The 18634-nt window shown below is 44.4% G+C and overlaps 2 protein-coding genes across 2 annotated transcripts; both read right to left on the bottom strand.

Annotated features, from left to right (window-relative positions):
- Positions 1–10446: 10446 nt before the first annotated feature.
- Positions 10447–12605, bottom strand: SERLADRAFT_416347 (uncharacterized protein; the record flags this gene model as incomplete). Its single annotated transcript, XM_007319870.1, has 7 exons — positions 10447–10991; positions 11061–11164; positions 11219–11405; positions 11494–11531; positions 11672–11737; positions 11772–11887; positions 12235–12605. 7 exons carry the CDS (start codon positions 12532–12534, stop codon positions 10447–10449), a joined length of 1356 nt encoding a protein of 451 aa, XP_007319932.1.
- Positions 12606–12997: 392 nt separating this feature from the next.
- Positions 12998–14065, bottom strand: SERLADRAFT_439470 (uncharacterized protein; the record flags this gene model as incomplete). The annotated part of the gene is made up of 2 exons (XM_007319869.1): positions 12998–13735; positions 13805–14065. The coding sequence occupies 2 exons, from the start codon at positions 14063–14065 to the stop codon at positions 12998–13000; spliced, it is 999 nt and encodes a 332-aa protein (XP_007319931.1).
- Positions 14066–18634: the final 4569 nt, after the last annotated feature.

The following is an 18634-nucleotide window of genomic DNA, read 5'->3' as shown; positions in this document are numbered from 1 at the left end:
GCAGTTCAAAATTGAGTTGGCCATTGGTAGAACTGAAGGGGTGCTTGCAATGGGTGATGAGTAGCCAATTGGTAACATTGGCGGTAAATTGTATGATGCACCCCATATTTTTTATAGATTGAGCAAAGTGCTGCAGTAGCTCCAGTTTGGGGATGTTGAAGTGGTCCATTGGCATGCTAGCACCTGCAGCTACAGCTACAATTGTCCGCTGGATTTCTCAATGCTCGCAGCCTGTCATTTGTCTCACATGTGAAGTTCCCAGTCCAAAGTGTTGAAAACCAACTCTTCTATGCAAACTTCAATACCTGTATGGCCCATGCATAATCAATCCCCTGACATCCATTCACCATACTCACATAATCCCTGTGTGTTTCACTCACACTTTCAAGTTGGATCATACATCATATGCTTTGCAAATTGACAAAACCGGATAAACCCGGTGTCTGCTAAAGCAGCCATTGTTCTCCATGGAGCATAGCCACCACTCCATGGAGTCGCCATTGTTCTCCTAGGAGTACATTTGAGTCATTATACTGTAGCGAGCAGCACCTCCGACTATAAGTAGTAGGGGTTTAGTATAGGAATACCTCAGTCGTTTCTATAGCCTCTCAGGCAGCGGCTGACATATGTTACATTACATTTATTAGAGATTACCTTAAACTAACATCTATTGTAGTTTTCACTTAGGTAAATAATAAAGTCATTTCTATAACCTCTTGGGCAGCGGCTGAGTTTTCACTTAGATTTATTACAAATATGGGGTTTCCAAACAGTGCCTTCACCATCTCCAGTCCATTGCGATGTCGAAAAAATCCAATATCCATAATTTGGCCGGATGTGGTCTGATTAGGTTGTCAGAAAATTTACCAACAGATTAGATACAAAACACTGTGAACGGGTCAAATTAGACATCAATCAGAATGATGGAATCAACAGCGCTGAGAAGTCTGAGCATACCTGGAGCAATGATCAGGAGGACACGTCTGAAGTGTCTGAATCTTCTGAGCAGAGTGAGAGAGTTCACCAGGCTGTCCCATCAGGAAATTGGTGAGGAAATGATATGACCAGACGGAGTTTGTAATGTGTTCCCAGACTTGTCCACCTGTATCAGATCATACACGGTGAAATAATGGAAAATCCGGAGTTGTCAGCCTGACAGGAAGTCAATAGTCATTGTCAGGTAATTTACACTTGTCATAATTATTATGGTTTGGGTATCATCAAAATAATCACATATATCAATTTATCATTTTCCATCATTCTGCTCTATTTTTATCATGGATTATAAGGCCTTATAATCAACACAATTTTAGTATTTTTTTTGGAGTGCTTAAACATGACTAATCACAGTGTAGGTGGCTGCACAACAGAGATGAGGACTTAGTAAAATTTGCGAGTTTTTTGTATAATCAATGCTAATCATCAAATAAAACCAGCACAAGGGCATGTGGTCTAATGGCTCAGAGGTTAGATTACCTGCAGCAGTTAAGATTCCGACCATGTAATCTCAAGTTCAAACCTTACTTGTGCAAAATGTAAGAGAGAAAATTTAGCTTATAAATTACTTACATAATCATGCCATTATTAATTAAGTTGAATTTCGGAGTAATAAAATCTACAAACATTGATAGATACATAAATACAAAGAGTTACTCATAAAATATAGCAAATAATATAATAGGCTGTGACAAATTATCAGGTCACAACCCAATGTTATTTTTCGGCACCAAATATTACTGGTAGCCTTATAATTCCATATCTACTTTGCCAGACTGATACTGCTGGTGAAAAATCCCATACTCTATCTAGCCTTATAAAGCCTTATAAATGTGACTATCAGCCTGATGCCTATTATATATATTATACACATTATGAGGCATTATAAGGCCTTATCATACTTTCACAAATTTCCTGATGCCCGCAAATTCAGCCTGAATGCACAGATAGTGATAGCCGGTTTTGATTGGGCTGAACATGCCTGGTTTGGTTTTGTTCAGTCTGCTTTGACATTTTGGTGTAATTATCATTATCATTGGCTCTTTCAGGCCATAATTATCAATGAATGGAGAATAGCAAAAACCAGAATTCATTTGCAGACGTAGCAACAACAACTAAGTACTCTAGTAATTGGCCTACACCCCAACTGGTACTACAACTTGATAACAGCAAGACTCAGATGGAATCTAAATATAATAGAATGTGGTACAAAACAAACTCAAGCAAGACTATTTACATGCAAGCCTTGGTTTGACAATGAGCATGTTTGTCTTGCACATAGTGTGAACATAATAGCTATGGAGAGCTTTGTTATATGCCAGGGCTTGTTGGTCTGTAGCAAAAATTAGGGGTGAGTTACTGATGGATGAGTATAAGCCGAGCCTACGTACCAGTAAATACCTTGTAGCTGAAGCAGTGCAATTTGGTGATCTGTGACTTTGATTGAGCTTGGTTTTTTGGCATTGATGGTATAAAAAAAGAAATGAGTCTGCGACAGAGCGACATAGCCTGTTTATATATGCTCTGTGGCACTCTGTGGAGCCTCCGACATCATATTAGTCAATTAGTAATACATAGTAGATCTTCGCTCACCTGGACTTGAAGCTTGAAGCTGAAACAACAGAATATCATGCCATCAAACCCAGGAAAATGTCGACATCGTAGTTTCACTCCTCTTGTTGAAGAGACTTTATAGTCCGATAACAGCTCCAAGCCGTCTTCTTTTAATAATGCTGCTGCTACAGTCCTTGCGCAATCAGCCAAAGGTCCTGGTGATCTTGAACAACACTGGCTGGCGCTTAATGGAGACACAGAGTCAGCAAAATGGAAAAAAAATTGTGCAGAGCATTTACCCGCACCAAGTCACCTGTCAACACCCAGCACACCTCCCCCAGTCATACCACCCTCTTCAGGCAAAGTCTCTCCCCAGTTGAGGTACAGATCTACAAGCACACATTCATCTGATGGTGTGCTATCATATTTGAGCGGTGGTGGGTTTGGTCAAGGTTGTCCTGTGGATACGAAGGGGCAATATAAGTACAATAAACTTGAACAATATAAAGATGTGCATAGCTCACCTCCAACACCCCCCAATTTTCAAGAACACATAATACTCTCTGATGACAAAGCCTGTAATACATCTGGCAAGATCATGGACAAAAACAAAGAAGTAAGACTATCAATTATGCTGTAATAACCCCCACAACTCACCGGTTTTTAAAGAACTGCACAGACAGTATTGTTGAGACAATTGGCAAGGATGGAAAAGACTCAGATACCACAGTAATACCTACAGACAACTTGACTCAGAAGCGTCGGCTAAACAAGAGGGATAATAATATCAGTAACATCAATGAGCAGGTATGTTGAACATACTAATTTCGGGTGATTCAACATCTTACTGTACACTTAATGTTAAAAGATACTTGAGAGTGTCTGTCCCTTGACTCCTACATCCCATCACAAGTCCCGCTGATATCTTGTGTTGCAGACAAAACTTACACCACCTAATCCAAAAAGAAGAAAGGCTGAAAAGTCAGAGTCAGGTGTCCGAGTCTCTCAAGACTTAGAAGAGACATTACAGTGCATTGAGAAGAATCTTGAAGGGGTGGGAAGAATCTTAAAGGAAGATATTGGAGGAGCAATCCGAGAACAGACAGAAGTCTTGAAGCGGGTTCTTCATGAGTATGCGCCAAAGTAAAGTGAGTATGGAGAAGAGCTATTTAATAGCCAAAGGATGAGAGGTTAGCAATGTTGGCAACACTATGTATAAAAAAGTCATCATACTGCTGTATAACTGTTGTTAATAATAATTGTGTCAGTAAAGACTGTACAAACCTGCTCTTCTCTTTGTCCATCTTGTCTCCCATAGTCTTGGTTTCTTGAACTCGTGTTTGGACTTGGCATTATCCAGTCTATCCATAACCTCGATCATAACTATTGTTAATACTAATTGTGTCAGTAAAGACTGTACAAACCTGCCCTTCTCTTTGTCCATCTTGTCTTCCAAAGTCTTGAACATACATTGACAGTTTCTTGAATTCACGTTTGGACTTGGTTATTATCCGGTCCATCAATAACCTCATAGACACAAACAGATTGATTGATCATAATTATTGATGTGATCTAATAACATTCATTTATCTGTTCATTTGTTATCTTATCTATGCTATCTGTACAGATGCATGCATCAGTTCTCTCTTCCGTTGACATTGCTTCTCTCCTCATTACTATTCCCACCCTCAAGCCCCCCCCCCAGCTTCAAAGCCTCTTTCAGAAATCATCTCTTGGTCTCCCAGCTCAATTTCATCGTCATTATTGTTTAATGCTGCCATCACTCCTTCCATCAGCTTATCCCTGTCTGTATTGCTAAGATGGCCCCCAAGTCCGTGTTCAGTGTCGGGGAAAAGGATTTTATCCCACTCTCGGAATATGTTGAGCACACTTTTTTTTGCTTTTGTAGACCGCTTGAAAGAAATTCCAGGTAATTGTCAAAATCGTTGTGCCAGTGAACACCAGATTTGACCCCTTTTTCTTTGAGGCATTTGTCGGGAGATAGGGCCCAACGAGCCTAAAAAAGCCAGTGTACGTTAGTCATCTCAATATACAATGAGTTTGGAACTGCTTACTAGGATAGCAGAGGCAGCAATCATTCCTGGGGTAGTGTGGTCTAACCCCCATTTCAGGTCCATTATTTTGTTGTTTCTTGCAGCACGGGAAGGTTCTCCTGTGTTCATTAAAATCACAGATGCAGGTCCTCGTATAATACAGATCATTGTCTGCTCAGTGAGTCCTCAATCATTTTGAGATAGAAGTTGATGCACCTTATGAAGAATCAGATTCAAAAAAACAGTTTGAACATCAAACTGTCCTTTGTAGTCTCGGTGAAAAATCTCTATGTCCCATGGATGGTACATCACAATTCCATCTGGATTTTGTACCCGTTGTCGATGATGAGAACTGCTGTTAGAAAACCACACACAAAAACAAACTAACAAACAATCCTCCCAGATTCCACGGAACTTGTTTATGGGCTTTGCCTCCTAGAACAGTGGAGTGGTCTGGTTGTTCGTGGAGTGGTACGTATAAAGATCCTTCAAAGTAAAACCCAGAGGTGTATGAGTGTGGGTTTTGAGGAGGAGGGATAGTTGAATTTATAGAAGATAGGGGGCTTAGTGATGAGTATAGATGAGCACTACCTTGCTAATTGTAGCACAAGGTAGGTTTGAGAACGACGAGGATGACGAGGTGACGAGGTTCCCAGTGATAGCAGGCTCCTGACGCACAAACTGTAGTGCTCAGAAGGACTCTAACCGAAGGGGATGACAATTACTTTCAAAAAGTGATGAGTGACAATAACAGCAGTTATCAGTGGTAGAAGTGGGAAGTGTTGTGACCACACTGGATCACAAGTAGTAGTGAGTAGTGAACTTGAGAGTAGAGAAGAAGTCTGGATTGGATTTCTTCGTTTTTTTTACAAGGTAAAATACAGGGGTTTATATAGTAAAAGAAAAGTAGGCTATGCAAAGTATAGCTGTGCAAAAAGAATGAGAAAGAACATGAAGGAAGGAATGTACGCTGACAAATCCTGCATAGGTAGTACAGGATAAGATTGTCAAAAAAGGAAAAGAAAGGGATAGAACAATGAATGCTGTGAGTGATGTCACAGGTTTGTACAGCCATAAAGTAAAGTCCAATAGCAAAAAGAGAGCAGGAAAATCATGATGTCATGGGAAGATGCAGTAAAAAAAGGGCAAGGCAAAACACTATCAGTATCAACACAGTTCCTTTATTGTCAGTCAGGCATTCTAAAAAATATGTGTCCATAAAAATGATTCAAAAATCAAAAATAATCGCACTGTAAATGAATGTTCTGCTGAAGAAAAAGAAACTGGAGCCACCGGTCCACCACCTAGTCCAAATCCAACAGTTCCATGGCCTTACCAATAGACTGGTTGTGTTGGACCACCTGATCAAACGAGGGAGGGAGAGGAGTAGTTCCAATTTGGAACAAGTGAGTCCCAGGCAGCGTGTGGTAGGTGTAGCTGTAGCGAAGACGATGGACAAAAGATAAGTGTACCCAAGTGAATGGGACAGCGATGAACATGGGCAACGCAAGGGGATGAACCTTCTCCAGCTCAAAAACTACCCACCCACGCTCCAACCAGGCAAGACGAGCGACCGATGTTTTGATAGTATATGATGGCAGATTGATGTCATGAAGATGGACCTGTTGCCCTATTTGGACCGGCTGCTGGGGCTTTGCTGATATCAGCGATGGCACGTGGTAGTCAATGGATCGGCAACGGAAGCGGATAGGAAGTGGTGACATCAGAAATGGTGGGGGTGCAAATAAGATGAGGAGGAGGAGGGTGGAGGTGACAAAAAAGTGGATTAGAATGGGGATCCAGAAACGACCGTCATGTGAGAATAAAAAGGAGAGGAAGGGGCCCATGGTGGGGCTAGGCAAAGGAAGGGGAGTAAGGGAAATGACAAAAGCGAGGGCGCAATGCAATGTGTAGCCAGTGGCGACACGGATATTTGCCGAAATGCCAAAATGCGGAAAGTACCGAATGGAAAAGCAAAGGTGAGCATGACTGGATTGCCTAATAGAGGTGGTGCTGATCAGCCACAAGTTTGAAAAAGGCAATATTAATTACTATTCCACGTGGCACTGTGCCTGTGTGGCGCAAAGGGGAGTCTTTTTGAATATTTGCTTTGTTATTGACACCTGTCCATGCTACCAATCAACTTTGCTGCATGACACCGTGGGTACTACCCTCATTTGTTTTGGGAGTTCCAGCTCCACTGCATTGGGTTTGAGTTCCTTAATCCGGTAAGGGCCAATCCACTTTTTGGTCAGTTTTCTAGACTGCCAATCTTTCAATTTTAAGTGGTCAGTATCTAACCAGACCAGCTCGCCGACCTTGTAATCAGGGGCCTTGGAGTGTCTATGCTCTGCCCTGTTTTTCATCTGCTCTGCAGTTTTGAATGGTGCCTTGCACATTTCATCTAAGACAGACTTCATATCCTTAGCCATGTTCTCAGCAGCCTTATTTTTGCTTTTGCCAGGTTCTATACCCATTATTGGGATGTACAACCTTGTAACCTCGAATGGTGCTTTTCCTGTAGCTGAAAACTGTTTGATATTGTATGAGAACTGGGCTATTTTTAGCCACTTGGCCCAATCTGTCTACCTGTTATTAATAAATATATAAATATACAGAGGTATTGCTTCAGTTCTTGATTGAGCCTCTCTGTTTGTCCATTGGTCTATGGATGGAACACCGTTGATAATTTAGGTTTCATGCCCAGCATCCGGCATAATTCTTTCGTAAATTTGTTAGCAAATTGTGGCCCTCTATTGGAGATAACCATTTCTGGTAACCCATGGATAGACCATACAAAATCTTTAAATAAGTCTGCCATACCAGCGGCGGTGATAGTTTTGTTGGTGGGAATAAACACTACTTCTTTGGAGAAGCAATCTACTACCACCATCACTGAATCATACCCATAATTCAGGTAGATCCATCGTGAAATCAACCGATATATCCTGCCAGGGACCAGCTGGTATCGGATTTGGCATAAGTTTACCAGCCGGCGGTTGATGAGAATTCTTTGCCATGGCACATCTCAGACAGGATTTTATGTATTCCTGTACGTCTTTTACCATGCCAGGCCACATATAGTTTCTGGAGATCAACTCCATTGTTTGTTGCCACCCCAGGTGCCCAGCCACTAGAGTGTTGTGATGTCTATCTATTGCCTTGATTCTTGTGGACTCAGGCACATAGATTTTGTTTTTAAAATAGAAGAGCTCGTCTTTCCATAAATAATTTTCATTGCCGTCAAGGCATGCCTTCTCTTCTGAGGAGATGTCTTTCTTGAAGACCCCCAGAAGATTGGAATCCCGCCCGGTTCTAACATTGGCAACCCTTGATTGATCTATCAGGGTGACACCTTTGTTGTCATCTTAAATGCTGTTGGCATGATCCTCTCTTCTGGACAAAGTGTCCTCTTTCCCCATAGAATTTCCAGGCTTATGAATTAATTTATAATTAAACCTAGACAAGTACACTGCATAGTGGGCCTGTCTTTGGTACAAGTCTCGGGCTGTCATAAAGTACTCCAGATTCTTATGATCGGTGTCATGCAGCAAAGTTGATTGGTAGCATGGACAGGTGTCAATAACAAAGCAAATATTCAAAAAGACTCCCCTTTGCGCCACACAGGCACAGTGCCACGTGGAATAGTAATTAATATTGCCTTTTTCAAACTTGTGGCTGATCAGCACCACCTCTATTAGGCAATCCAGTCACGCTCACCTTTGCTTTTCCATTCGGTACTTTCCGCATTTTGGCATTTCGGCAAATATCCGTGTCGCCACTGGCTACACATTGCATTGCGCCCTCGCTTTTGTCATTTCCCTTACTCCCCTTCCTTTGCCTAGCCCCACCATGGGCCCCTTCCTCTCCTTTTTATTCTCACATGACGGTCGTTTCTGGATCCCCATTCTAATCCACTTTTTTGTCACCTCCACCCTCCTCCTCCTCATCTTATTTGCACCCCCACCATTTCTGATGTCACCACTTCCTATCCGCTTCCGTTGCCGATCCATTGACTACCACGTGCCATCGCTGATATCAGCAAAGCCCCAGCAGCCGGTCCAAATAGGGCAACAGGTCCATCTTCATGACATCAATCTGCCATCATATACTATCAAAACATCGGTCGCTCGTCTTGCCTGGTTGGAGCGTGGGTGGGTAGTTTTTGAGCTGGAGAAGGTTCATCCCCTTGCGTTGCCCATGTTCATCGCTGTCCCATTCACTTGGGTACACTTATCTTTTGTCCATCGTCTTCGCTACAGCTACACCTACCACACGCTGCCTGGGACTCACTTGTTCCAAATTGGAACTACTCCTCTCCCTCCCTCGTTTGATCAGGTGGTCCAACACAACCAGTCTATTGGTAAGGCCATGGAACTGTTGGATTTGGACTAGGTGGTGGACCGGTGGCTCCAGTTTCTTTTTCTTCAGCAGAACATTCATTTACAGTGCGATTATTTTTGATTTTTGAATCATTTTTATGGACACATATTTTTTAGAATGCCTGACTGACAATAAAGGAACTGTGTTGATACTGATAGTGTTTTGCCTTGCCCTTTTTTTACTGCATCTTCCCATGACATCATGATTTTCCTGCTCTCTTTTTGCTATTGGACTTTACTTTATGGCTGTACAAACCTGTGACATCACTCACAGCATTCATTGTTCTATCCCTTTCTTTTCCTTTTTTGACAATCTTATCCTGTACTACCTATGCAGGATTTGTCAGCGTACATTCCTTCCTTCATGTTCTTTCTCATTCTTTTTGCACAGCTATACTTTGCATAGCCTACTTTTCTTTTACTATATAAACCCCTGTATTTTACCTTGTAAAAAAAACGAAGAAATCCAATCCAGACTTCTTCTCTACTCTCAAGTTCACTACTCACTACTACTTGTGATCCAGTGTGGTCACAACACTTCCCACTTCTACCACTGATAACTGCTGTCATCGTCACTCGTCACTTTTGAAGTCTTTATCATCCCTTTCGATTAGAGTCCTTCTGAGCACTACAGTTTGTGCGTCAGGAGCCTGCTATCACTGGGAACCTCGTCACCTCGTCATCCTCGTCGTTCTCAAACCTACCTTGTGCTATGATTAGCAAGGTAGTGCTCATCTATACTCGTCACTAACCCCCTATCTTCTATAAATTCAACTATCCCTCCTCCTCAAAACCCACACTCATACACCTTTGGGTTTTACTTTGAAGGATCTTTATACGTACCACCCCACAAACAACCAGACCACTCCACTGTTCTAGGAGGCAAAGCCCATAAACAAGTTCTGTGGAATCTGGGAGGATTGTGTGTTAGTTTGTTTTTGTGTGTGGTTTTCTAACAGCAGTTCTCATCATCAACAACGCTGCATGGCCAACTGAATCTTCACCATCTCAAGCTTGATGCGGGCCTCCTCAACACGAGTCTGTGCAAGACTCTGCTCAGATTCATAGTGTTCACGTTGCATTTCCCTTTTATGCTCCCGCTCAACCTCCCGATCACTCAGGACCTTGACCTTGAGGTCGAGCTTCTGGTGTTTGATGACATTTCTGCCTTCAAGGAGCACAAGGAGCTGGCTGTTGGCCTCTTTGAGTGCCTTGGCGTGCACTGATTTACGCCCGCGCTTGCTAGAAGTCTTCTGGGTGGGGGGGGGGGTGAATGCTGACAAGGTAGAGCCAGATGGACCAGGGGGGAAGGATGAGAAGCCGGTGGTGTCAGAATCTGAGCCAGCACTAGACTGGTAAAACGATCGCCATCCCCCCTCCTGTAAAGCAAGGGAGACGGCATACAGGGAGGCTTGAGGTGAATGTGCGGATGAGAAGAATGGGGGGGAGGTGCTGCATCCTCAAGGGGGGCTAAATGTTGGGCTGCAAGCACGACTCACACCCCTGGTTCTGGACACAGACCCAACACTGTGTGGTTCTGAGTCCTCCTCAAGGCTCGGCGTATCAAGCAAGGAGTTGTCCGTTACAGAGGGAGGGGGGATCTGGTTCAGCAGTTGTTGTAGAGTTGTGCTAGCAGGGCTGTGCATATATCCCGGATGCGCCTCCAAGGCAGCATGTAGATGTTGCATAGACTGCAGCACATTCTGGTCAAGAGCAGGCACTATGGGGTCCGTACAAGTAGATGCTGGAGGAGGGTCTGTACGAGGAGGTGGTAGTGAAGGAGGGGTTTTGGCTGGTGAGGGCTGATGAGTCAGGGCCTCAGCTGGCGATGGCTGGCAATTTGGAGAGATATCTCTAGATCGGCCAGATCTAGAGAAAATTTTGGAGGCCTCCTTGCCATGGTCATGACCTGGGGATGATGAGATGGCCAGTATGTTGATGGAGGGTATCTCCCTCCACCAGCCGTGCAGATCCTCCCACCATGGGAGGTTGATTTTAAGTTTTTCTAAAAGAAAAAGCAGTTAAAAAAACTGCAAGATCAAAGAGAAGGGGGAGGAGGAGGGGAGGGACTTACCGATCAGATTCCAGGCATGAGTTCCTGGCTCAATATCATCGTAGCGAAGGCCTGAACCAGTGGAGCCAAGTTCGCAATTAAAGGCCTGATACTTAGTTTTCAAACTGTGTGATAAGATCAAATTAGCCATTCTAAAAAATAGGGGCATTGGGACTTACTTTGAGAGATGGTTATCCACTGCCCGAGCATACTTCTGCGGATTGTCAGCATAATCTTGGCATGTGTCAGCATGTTCATCAACAGAGAATATATGATGTGCAATAATAGTGTGGACATCAGATTTGCTGGAGCTACTCTTGTTAACAACTTTGCGGCGACCACGGGACTTTGCCTCCTTGGTGGAATCTGAAAATAAAGCAGCACAGTGCTCTTTGTGTGTATTCAAGTAGTCAATGAGCCTCTGAGTTCAGGCTGGCTCTTTTTCCCACTGAACCTGAAGCTGCCGAGTGCCTTCTGTCTGCTGGCTCAAATCTGCGGAGGGGGTGAGTGAGGCTCTCTGAGACAAATCGGGAGGTTGATTTTTCTTGCTCTGTGGGGCCATGGATGGGGAGATTGTCAAGAATCAGTGGACGGCAAGCAATGAGTGTTTGATGGGAGGCTGCATAACACACCTCAGCCGCATGTGCCGTGCCTTCAACCTCCAACAAGATGCCGCCCAATGCTGCAGCATCTTTTTCCTTAACGCTCACTTAAGGAGCGCCCTAAGCGAACCTTAAGGAAAGCGCTAGGCGAGGTTTGAGGACCATTATTCTCTTGCCCCCAAGGTCTTGGCCTTCCACGCAGAATCTTTTGTCCCTCTTTTCGCGGCACAGCTTGAGTTGTGACTCCTACTTAGCAGACAATGATGAGAAGGTTATCAACAGAGAAAATGGAGGACATGTACACATGAGCCTGCCTGAACAAACCGTAAGATGAGCATAAATTTCACTGGTATTTGAGTAGTATAAATGTAAAAACAACTGCCCAAAAAAAAATTCCGACTTTACATGCAGAAGTAGTATAGAAGATGTCAGCATATATAGCGCTCAAGACCTAATGGAACTGGAACTGAACATAGTATTGATCACATACCCAATCATTTCTGCACCTGATACTGCAGTTTTAAGTTTTTTGGTGTACACACATCCCATATAGCCTCTTACTTTGTCTCCTCCAAAGGCCTTAAATTACACACCCATTCCAGCAGCTTATTCTGCTGCCGATCCAACCCAGAACCGGAGTGATGCTCGTGATTGCTTGACCATCTAGCATGTGCATCTGGCTGCACATTGGAGTTGACCATAGCAGAGCCTTCCGCATTAGCGACATCCTTGGGGCTGCATAATACCACTTGTACATGTAGATCATCAGAAACAGGCAATGCGTGGCGTATGATGAGCCCATATAGGGGTCGGGGATAGTTGTTGCAAATTGTTATTGCGCTAAAAACAGTACGCCTGAAAGTAGTCCTTGTTAATGTCTGTGGAAATTGCATGCATCCTATCTCTGCTCTGCATGAATAACCGACAGAAACATTGTTGTCCACAGCCAATGGACAGTCAATACAATACCCCAGAGCGTTCTGCCAGGTAGAGACCAGTGAGATATACTACAAAGTGGTATAGAGACTCACGCGTGTCAAAGTGGCACCTGCGACATGTACATCGTTATTTTTATTTTTATTTTTACCAGAATCAAGCACCCTAGTGTTTGTCTCGCCGGGGCCATGCTCCAAGGGAGACGCTGGTGCAGCGGTAGTATCATAAATATTACAATCACAATGTTTCATACAAGTACATACTTCAGATAACAAACTTCAGATAACAAATTCAAAAATCTATTTACAATTTGGGGAGCCACCCCCTTCTTTCCGTTATTGCTCGTGCAACACCCCGGAGCAGGGACCACCTTGTTGTGGTTTACTTCATCTTTCAGAGGAGCAAAGGCACCCAAGTGACCTAAGCTCTGAACTCTTTTCCCTGAGCCTTCATCTCAGCGACCTGTTGGTCATAGAAGAAGGCCCGGATTTTATTGTATGAATGACCGGCCAGAGTGTTGAGCCAATTGTCCGGCTTTTCCGTTTCTAATTGGCGCGCCTGGCACCCTTGGTAATTTTTTTGCTGGGCGGCTTGTGCCCCATTTTTACACTGCCAGGACATGTGTCCTTCTTCGCCACAGTTGTAGCAGTTCCCCGTGAATCTGCACTTCTGTCCTCCTTGGACCGCGTTGGTATCCATAGGGGCTCTCTGCCCTGGTTGCAGCCTGAACGGCTTGAACCCGTGAGAGTGATTTTGATTTTGGTTTGATGACCCAGGGCGCCTCTGGGAATAGTTGTTTTTGGTGGTGGACCCGCCACCTTGGTGCATAGCATAGAGCTCCATGGCTCTACCAACTTGTTGTACCTCCTCAGCCACTAAGGCCAAGTTCTCATTGCACGTATCCTGCAGGTAGATCTGTTCTGCAATGCGGGGGTTCACATTGCGCTCCAGCAGTTCTACTGCGTGTTCATTGCCAAGCCCTCCTTGGATGGAGAGGGCCAGGAACCGGGTTACATAATCATCTGTCCTCATGTTTCCTTGTTTGAAGGAACAGATTTGTTGGTGAGCCCAGTCACGCTCAGCCTGTGGTTTGAAATATTTTTCGATCTCAACCTTGAGATCGTCCCAGATAGGCCATACACCCACCGTGTAGCACTCCTGAAGTCTAACTTGGGCGTATCAACCCGCCACAGGTCCTTTTAGTCAAGATAGTGCCGCAGTTGCTACCTCAAAGTCATCGGCAAACACATCCCAGTTTGCCTTGACCCAAATTTGGAGTTTGATCCACCATTCAGCAAATCGCGCTCTGTCTCCTTCGAAGGTGCCGGGGTCAGCGACGACTTTGACTTTCTTTTTACATTTTTTCTCCACTGTGGGTGCTGCTGCAGGAGGGGCTGCCTGTAGCTCGGCAAGTTGCGTTGTTAACGCCAAGATCTGTGCATGCATGTTGTACAACAGAGCATTGATGTTGGTGGTTTGTGATGACATGTCAACTTGTTCTCTTGTAAGGTAAAAAACGTAACAGGGGGTCCCTGCTTGCTATTTGCGGATCTACCTCTTCCCTGCTGAGTATCGGATCAATCTCCGACTACCCACACTATAGTATTTGAAAAAGTATATCAAAGATAAATGTAGTAAACCCTGGTCCGAATGGTTGTCAGGGGGTGGTCCACTTGTTAAGCTGTCAACCCTTCTCCAGACTGGCGGAGGCAAGTGCCCGGCCTAGTCAGAGGAAAGAGAAAGCGAAGATTTGTATGTAAATTCTAATCAACAGTGGTTCCACACCAACTGCTGAGCTAAGTACTCCCCTTAACACTGGGGGCCGTGTATCTGGTAATTGTCCTTTCTCCCAGAGCACTACGGGGCCGTTGTTAGAAGCACACCCTTCTGCTATATGAGATATTCCTAAACAATAACCCCTTAACCCTGGGGACCAGGTTTGCACAATGTGCGAGAGAGTAGAAAGAGCGAGTCCTAATGTAACAACCAAGAGTTAGTTACTCTGGCGCACAACTCAGACAAACTATAAAGGTAGTGGATGGAGTGGTTACCCTTAGGATAGGACCAAGTTAGTTGTGGGGTAAACAACAGGAGGACTTGCTGAGGAGTCTCCTTGATCTATTGGGGTTTATATACTACTACAGTTTTGTTTGTATATATGTACTATACAGTTGATGGGGGCAGTGGCTGGTGATAGCATAGGCACAGCCCGTGTGATCAGCTCCACTGCATGAGAGCGTTGTAGCTAATAATAAGAAAAGGCAGCGCAGCGCAAGAAGGTGGAGTTTGAACAAAAGGAAAGTGCTGCATGGCACAGTGTGTAACAACCAAGAGTTAGTTACTCTGGCGCACACAAGAACACACTATAAAGGTAGTGATGAGGGAGTGGTTACCCCTTAAGCTGCAGAGAGTTTGTTGGTATACAACAGGAGGACTCGCTGAGGAGTCTCCTGGATTTATTGGGGTATATATACTACTACAGGTTTGTTTGTACATGTGTACTATACAGTTGATGGGGGCTGTGGCTGATGATGTCATAGGGCCTAGCCTGTATGGCCAGCTCCACTGCATGAGAGAGTTGAATCTAAAATAAGAGAAAGGCAACGCGGCGCGGGAAAGGGGAAATGCCGCATGGCACTATGTGTAAAAGCTAAAGTATAGAGTTAAAGTGGAGAATGAAAAGAAGGGAAATGTCCGGAAATGTGTTATCGTAACACTACCCCCCTTCTAAGGCTCGACTTCCAGGCGAGACCAAATGTCGGAGGTAGTGGTAAAAATTTTCGGGCATAGGTTGAAAAAGGGAATTAAAAAGTTTTGAATCCATGCCTCTAAGCTTCCTGGGAGCTGAGGGATTCTTGGAATAAAATTCGCGAACAGCGTTGCGGGAGTTTTCCAGATGGGTTTCTGGTTCCCACGTTTTGTCCTCGTCTCCATAGCCCTTCCATAGGACCAGGAACTCTAATTTACCACGCTTCAAGCGTGCGTCTACCACTTGTTCAACCTCGAACTCTTCTTCACCTTCCTGGGTGACTACAACCGGTCCGGGCCGGTCTACACGCTGTCCTGGCAGCGGTCCTTTGTAGGGTTTCACACGGCTAATATTGACCGTGGGTACTACCCTCATTCGTTTTGGGAGTTCTAGCTCCACCGCATTGGGTTTGACTTCCTTAATCCGGTAAGGACCAATCCACTTTTCGGTCAGTTTTCTGGACTGCCGATCTTTTAATTTGAAATGGTCGGTGTCTAACCAGACCAGGTCGCCAACCTTGTAATCAGGGGCCTTAGAGCGTCTACGCTCTGCCCTGTCTTTCATCTGCTCTGCAGTTCTAAATAGCGCCTTGCGCGTTTCGTCTAAGACAGCCTTCATGTCTTTTACCATGTTCCCAGCAGCCTCGTTTTTGCTTTTGCCAGGTTCTACACCCATTCTGGGGAGGTACGATCTAGTAACCTCAAATGGTGCTTTTCCTGTAGCCGACGACTGTTTGACATTGTATGTGAACTGGGCTATTTTTAGCCACTTGGCCCAATCCGTCTGTCTGTCATTAATAAATATCCGGAGATACTGTTTCAACTCCTGGTTGAGTCTCTCCGTTTGTCCATCAGTTTGCGGATGGAACACTGTTGATAATTTAGGTTTGATGCCCAGCATCCGGCATAGTTCTTTTGTAAATTCGCTAGCGAATTGTGGTCCTCTGTCGGAGATCACCGTCTCTGGTAATCTGTGGATGGACCATACGAAATCTTTAAATAAGTCTGCCGTACCGGCGGCGGTAATGGTTTTATTGGTAGGTATGAAAACCACTTCCTTGGAGAAGCGATCTACTACTACCATTACTGAGTCATACCTGTTTGACTCGGGCAGATCCGTCGTGAAATCAACCAATATATCCTGCCAGGGTCCAGCTGGTATCGGGTTCGGCATAAGTTTACCGGCCGGCGGTTGGTGAGAGTTTTTGGCCATGGCACATCTTAGACAGGATTTTACGTATTCCTGTACGTCTTTGACCATGCCAGGCCACATGTAGTTTCTGGAGATCAACTCCATCGTTTGTTGCCACCCAGGGTGCCCAGCCACTGGAGTGTCATGGTGTCTATCTATTGCCTTGATCCTTGCGGACTCGGGCACATAGATTTTGTTTTTAAAATGAAAGAGCCCGTCTTTCCATAAATAGTTTTCATTGCCGTCAAGGCGCGCCTTCTCCTCTGAGGAGATGTCTTTCTTGAAGATTCCTAGAAGAATGGAATCTTGCCCAATTCTAACATTGGCAACCCTTGATTGATCTATCAAGGTAACACCTTTGTTGTCATCTTCAATACCGTTGGCATGATCTTCTCTTCTGGATAAAGCATCTCCTTTCCCCATTGAGCTTCCAGGCTTATGAATTAATTTGTAAATAAACCTTGATAAGTATACCGCGTAGCGGGCCTGTCTTCGGTTCAAGTCTCGGGCCGTCATAAAGTACTCTAGGTTTTTATGGTCGGTCCAAATTTTGAATTGGTGTCTAGCACCTTCTAAGTAGTGCCGCCAGTGCTCTAGAGCTCTAATGATGGCTAGCATCTCTTTGTCGTAAATTTGATAGTTGCGCTCTGTAGGCGACAAACTATGCGATAAATAGGCACAAGGCCTCCAAAGATCGTCAGGGCATTTGATTGATAGAACAGCCCCAGTAGCGAAATCAGAAGAGTCGGTTTCTAGCCAGAACTCTTTGTCTAACTCTGGAAATGCCAATATGGGCGCTGTTGTAAATGCCTGTTCAAGCTTATCAAAAGCTTCTTGTTCTTTGGCGCCCCAATGCCAAACAATGTCCTTTTTTGTGAGATCGTTCAATGGTCTCGTGATTTTTGCGAAGTTTTCAATAAACCTTCGGTAGAAATTACCTAAGCCAAGGAAGGCCCTAACTCCTTTGACATGAGTAGGTTCTGGCCATTCCAAAATAGCTTGAACTTTCTCAGGGTTCATCCTGATTCCATTCTGGCCTATGATCATACCGAGGAAGTCTACTTCCTTTACTTTAAAATTACATTTTTTGGGTTTGATGAATAGGCCCCGTTCCTGTAAGTGTCGAAGGACTTCTTGCACGATCTTGTCATGCTCAGCTTCATCGTCCGACTTCGTAAATATTAATAAATCGTCAATGTAAATGACAACACAGTTTTCCATATCTGCAAAGATCTCGTTCATCATGCTCTGGAAGGTCGCCGGTGAATTGGTCAACCCAAAGAACATAACAAGGGGTTCCAAAGATCCTCGGTGGCACGTGAACGCGGCTTTCCAAGCATCTTCTTCTTTGATTCGTACATTATTGTACCCCCATCTGAGATCCATCTTTGTTAGGATCTTAGCGCCAGCCAATTTGTCTACTAGCTGACTAATCAAAGGCAGCGGATACGCATTTTTAACTGTGTGCTCATTCACGTAACGATAGTCCATAATCATGCGCTTCTTACCATCCTTTTTAGGAATGAAGAACACCGGGGACGTCATAGGACTTTTGGAAGGTCTGATGTAACCCTTCCTAAGTTGTTCGTCTATGAAACTAGATACCTCATCTCTTTCTGGAGCAGAGAGCGGTATCATATGTCCTTTCCTTGGTTTGAAAGTGTCCTTCAAATCTATAGCATGGTCCCAAGGCTTAGCCTCTGGGAAGCGCTCTGATTTGTGTTTAGAAAAGACTTTCCAGAAGTCATGGTACTCGGGAGGCACCAGCCTCTTAATCTCTTCCTCAGGTTTTACCTCATCATCGTCATCGTCGATCTTTTCTAAAGATCTGAGCTCGTAAATGTGACTAGCGTTTAACTTTTCAAGACGCTCATTGTGACGGACATGATTTGGTTTACCCAGGTTTACACATTCCTGAGGGCAACGTGACAATGTGACAACCCCTGTCTGCCAGTTGATCTCAGGATTATGTTTAAATAGCCAGGTCCAGCCTAATATTAAATTAATCTTCCCTAGTTGGGTAGCTTCGGCAGTGACTCGTCTCTGTGTCCTTGGTATTCAACCACAAAAGACATTGTGCGTGATACAGCCACCCGCGTTAAGCGTACCGTCAACGT

This window comes from Serpula lacrymans, assembly GCF_000218685.1.
Source record: "Serpula lacrymans var. lacrymans S7.9 unplaced genomic scaffold SERLAscaffold_9, whole genome shotgun sequence".
Lineage (NCBI taxonomy): Eukaryota > Fungi > Basidiomycota > Agaricomycetes > Boletales > Serpulaceae > Serpula > Serpula lacrymans.
The sequence above is the reverse complement of the archived record's forward strand: the minus strand, read 5'-3'. Positions and strand labels throughout refer to the sequence as shown.